The 3294-nt window shown below is 49.0% G+C and overlaps 2 protein-coding genes across 2 annotated transcripts, besides 4 other annotated features; both read left to right on the top strand.

Moving 5' to 3' along the window:
- Nucleotides 1–3294: a sequence feature (heterozygous, Esmeraldo-like haplotype).
- Nucleotides 203–236: a microsatellite.
- On the top strand, nucleotides 359–2155 carry Tc00.1047053511199.20 (hypothetical protein, conserved; the record flags this gene model as incomplete). Its single annotated transcript, XM_797856.1, has 1 exon — nucleotides 359–2155. The coding sequence occupies one exon, from the start codon at nucleotides 359–361 to the stop codon at nucleotides 2153–2155; it is 1797 nt and encodes a 598-aa protein (XP_802949.1).
- Nucleotides 2355–2383: a microsatellite.
- Nucleotides 2552–2572: a microsatellite.
- Tc00.1047053511199.9 (ATP-dependent DEAD/H RNA helicase, putative) lies at nucleotides 2767–3294 on the top strand (the record flags this gene model as incomplete). The annotated part of the gene is made up of 1 exon (XM_797857.1): nucleotides 2767–3294. A coding segment is annotated over one exon (528 nt), but the record flags the coding sequence as incomplete, so codon positions are not given.

Genomic DNA, 3294 nt, shown 5'->3' with positions numbered 1-3294 from the left:
GGGGGGGGGGGGTGAGGAAAGAGGAATGGGTTCCTCTTTATTGCTGAGGAAACGGAAACAAGGAGGGAACAAGCATAAATACATATTTATGCGTCTTTCGCATGAAGCCAATGCTTGACGAGTCTTCCTTGCAGTCTCTCACATCCATTCAATACGTCTTATTTCTTCTTCGTACTTGGAGGGAGAAAAAAATGTGTTTTGCTTTTTTTTTTTGTTTTTTTTTTTTTTTTTCCTTTCATCGCCGTGTGCGTGGTGGTATCGTTCTTTATCTTTTGTTGTTTATTATTTCTTTTTCTCCCCATCGAAGATGCAGCTCTTCTTATCATCCTCGCCACATTTGATATTTATGCCTTAAGCGATGGATGATATCAGCCAAGTGGTGCAGAAATACTACGAAGTTATTGACCAAAAGGATGAAGACATCTTTGAACTCTACAGAGACAATAAGCGCCTGAAGAAGCAGCTGGATGAGGTGCTTGCGGGTGAAAATGACCGAGAGACAGATCGGCGCACACTGAAGCTTTTGGTCACAACACTGCAGACCGAGCTTCGGGAAAAGCAAATGCTTATTGAAGCCCAGCAAGAGGAAGGCAGTGCCATTCGCCATGCCGTCTGGCGTGCCCGAGAGGTTCTGAACATGTCCTCGGAGTTAGATTACCCCATTGAGAGCGTCATTGGTGCCTGTATCAACCTGCACGCGGAATGTTGCGAATTGCAGGCGCGACAGGAATATTTAGTTAGCGTTAATCTGCGTACAAGGTCACTCGCCTGTAATAATTTGTTTGAGGCGGAGCGATACGCCCGTAGCGCTATTGCAGATGCCTGTAGCGGTGCCTACGCTACATTGTCACTTTTCCTGCGGTGTGCAAGGCAGGCTGTGGTTGAGAAGCAACAGCTCTGCGAGGCTCACAGAGCGGCGGAGTGTGCGCATAACCAGAGGGTGGAACTATTGGAAAAGCGAGCGCAGTTGGAATGCTCTCAGCATGAGCGTATTGTGGAGGAGTGGAAGGAACAAGTAACATGCGTCAATGGACGTTTGCTGCTGCTTCAGAGACAAATGCGCTACGAAAAGGCGGAGAAGGAGTTGCTCATGGAGGCGGTGTGTGGCCGGTTGGACTTAATGATGGAGCAAGGTGCAGATTTGGAGCGCCTTTTGGCATTGGTGTTTAGAGCCTTCATCCGTCACGACAAGCAGCTGCAGGAGGTGAGACAAGAGTCGTTGTTGTTGCGTGGAAAGCTGCAGAAAGTGCATGCTGATCTTTCTCGTGCAAGAGCTCTCCTCCGGCGGAGAAAGGAGTCACAACAGCAGCAATCGTTGACACTAGACACCAGTGGTCGTGTCTCTGTAAGGACGGAAAATAGCGAGAAGGAGAAGAACTGCAGTGTGTATGATGCCCTCCGTACAGTGCAGGTGGAGCACGAGGTGCTCAAGGTTGAGTGGCGGCAGTGCGTCGAGCGTGAGCGGGCAGTTCGGCAGCAGGCGGCCACGACAATTAGCAAACTGAAAGCCGAGCGCTCTGCCTGCGAGGCCACAGTTGAGGCATGTCAAGAGCGTTGCGCCAGGCTTGAGAAGGCGTTGCAGCGCACAAGGCAAGAGGCAAAACGCCATTCAAAGGAAGTGAATCGCATGAAGGAGCTAAATGGCACGCTATGTGACGAGGCGAAGGTGCATGCGGAGCGAATTAAGAGCCTTGAAGAAGTGAACCGAGTGCTCAGTGAAGAGAACATGACACTGACTTCACGCATGGAGGTTTTGCAAGAAAGGGCACAGGAAAAGGAAGAGGCGTGTAGCTCCGCAGAGCGCGCTGCGCGTGACCGCATTGCGGTGCTTGAGGAGCGAATGAAAAGTGAGAAGGAGGGATTTTTGGGTGAGCTGAAGGAGTGGACTTTAGTGTTGGAGGAGGCACGCAAGAAACTTGCCGTCGCAGAGAGTGAGCGCGATCGTGAAAGGATGCTGCGCGGTATTTTGGTGGAGCAACACCGGGATGAGGAGCGGATGCTGAAGAAAATGATGGCAGAGGAGCATCAGTCGGCTGTTATGGTGTTGCAAGGTAAAATAGACATCTTGGAGCGTGCATGTGGGCGAAGCGCAACGGTGATTGCAGAACTCCGCGAGGCATTACACCGGGCCAAAACAGAGAACAGCACAGCCTAGTGTACTTGGCCACATGTGTGCACATGCATACACGCATGCCTTCTTCCATCGTCGTGACAGACGCAAACCACGGCAGTCGCTGCGGTAAAAGGTAGTAAAAGGAGGGGTGGAGAACAACGAAGGGGGGCAAAAAAAAAAAAAAAAAAGAGTTTCTCGCACATAATTGTTTCCCTTCACAAAAACAGCGTCGTTTACTTGATTTTTTTTTTTTTTTTTCTCTTCTTTTTTATTGGTTGTTGTTTGTTTTGTGTGTAAACCATCATTTTCATCTTCATTATCGTTAATATTTGTTATTCTGCTTGCTGGTAAAAAAAAAAGGAAAAAAAGAAGCCAACGAACCCAAATGAGGAGATAAAAGATGTGCCCTTTCTTTTTGTTGTTCTCTCTCTCTCTCTCTATATATATATATATATATATCGGCACGCATTTATTGCAGCCATCACTTTCAGGCACCTGCCCACTCTGACTTTGGACAAAGAGCGAAGGAGAAAGAAAAAAAAAAAGCAACTAAACAAGTAGCGATAGAGAAAAAAGGGCTGTGTGTCTCTGACTGTGTAAGGGAGGAAGGGAAGAAGGGGCAGAGAGCCATAAACATAAGGGGAATCGCAGCAATGGGAGACGTCGAGCAAATAGTGGAGAAGGAGGAAACTGACATACAAGCAAATGTCTTAGCCATTCCAACGTTTGAGGCGATGGGGCTAAAGGAGGAATTGCTGCGTGGCATGTATGGATACGGTTACAAGAAACCCACTGCCATTCAGAAACGATTTATTGTGCCATTCACTCAGTCCCGTGACCTTGTGGCGCAGGCCTCTTCCGGATCCGGCAAGACATCGGCCTTTTGTATTTGTCTTCTGCAGGTATGCCAATCAGCGCTGCGGGAAACGCAAGGGCTTGTGCTTAGTCCCACGCGAGAACTGGCGCTGCAGACGCAAGATCTCTGTAACAACATTGGTCACCACATGGGTCTCGCCGCATACGCCTCTATTGGAGGAAAGAGCGTGGAAGATGACATACGTCGTCTGGAGAGTGGTGTGCAGATTGTGTCTGGCACCCCAGGACGCGTGTTTGACATGATCAAACGGCGTCACCTGCGTGTGAATCATCTGAAGACACTTGTTTTGACGAGGCGGATGAGA

The sequence above is a fragment of the Trypanosoma cruzi genome, genomic scaffold (assembly GCF_000209065.1).
Source record: "Trypanosoma cruzi strain CL Brener 1047053517069 genomic scaffold, whole genome shotgun sequence".
NCBI classification, from domain to species: Eukaryota; Euglenozoa; class Kinetoplastea; order Trypanosomatida; family Trypanosomatidae; genus Trypanosoma; species Trypanosoma cruzi.
The sequence above is the reverse complement of the archived record's forward strand: the minus strand, read 5'-3'. Positions and strand labels throughout refer to the sequence as shown.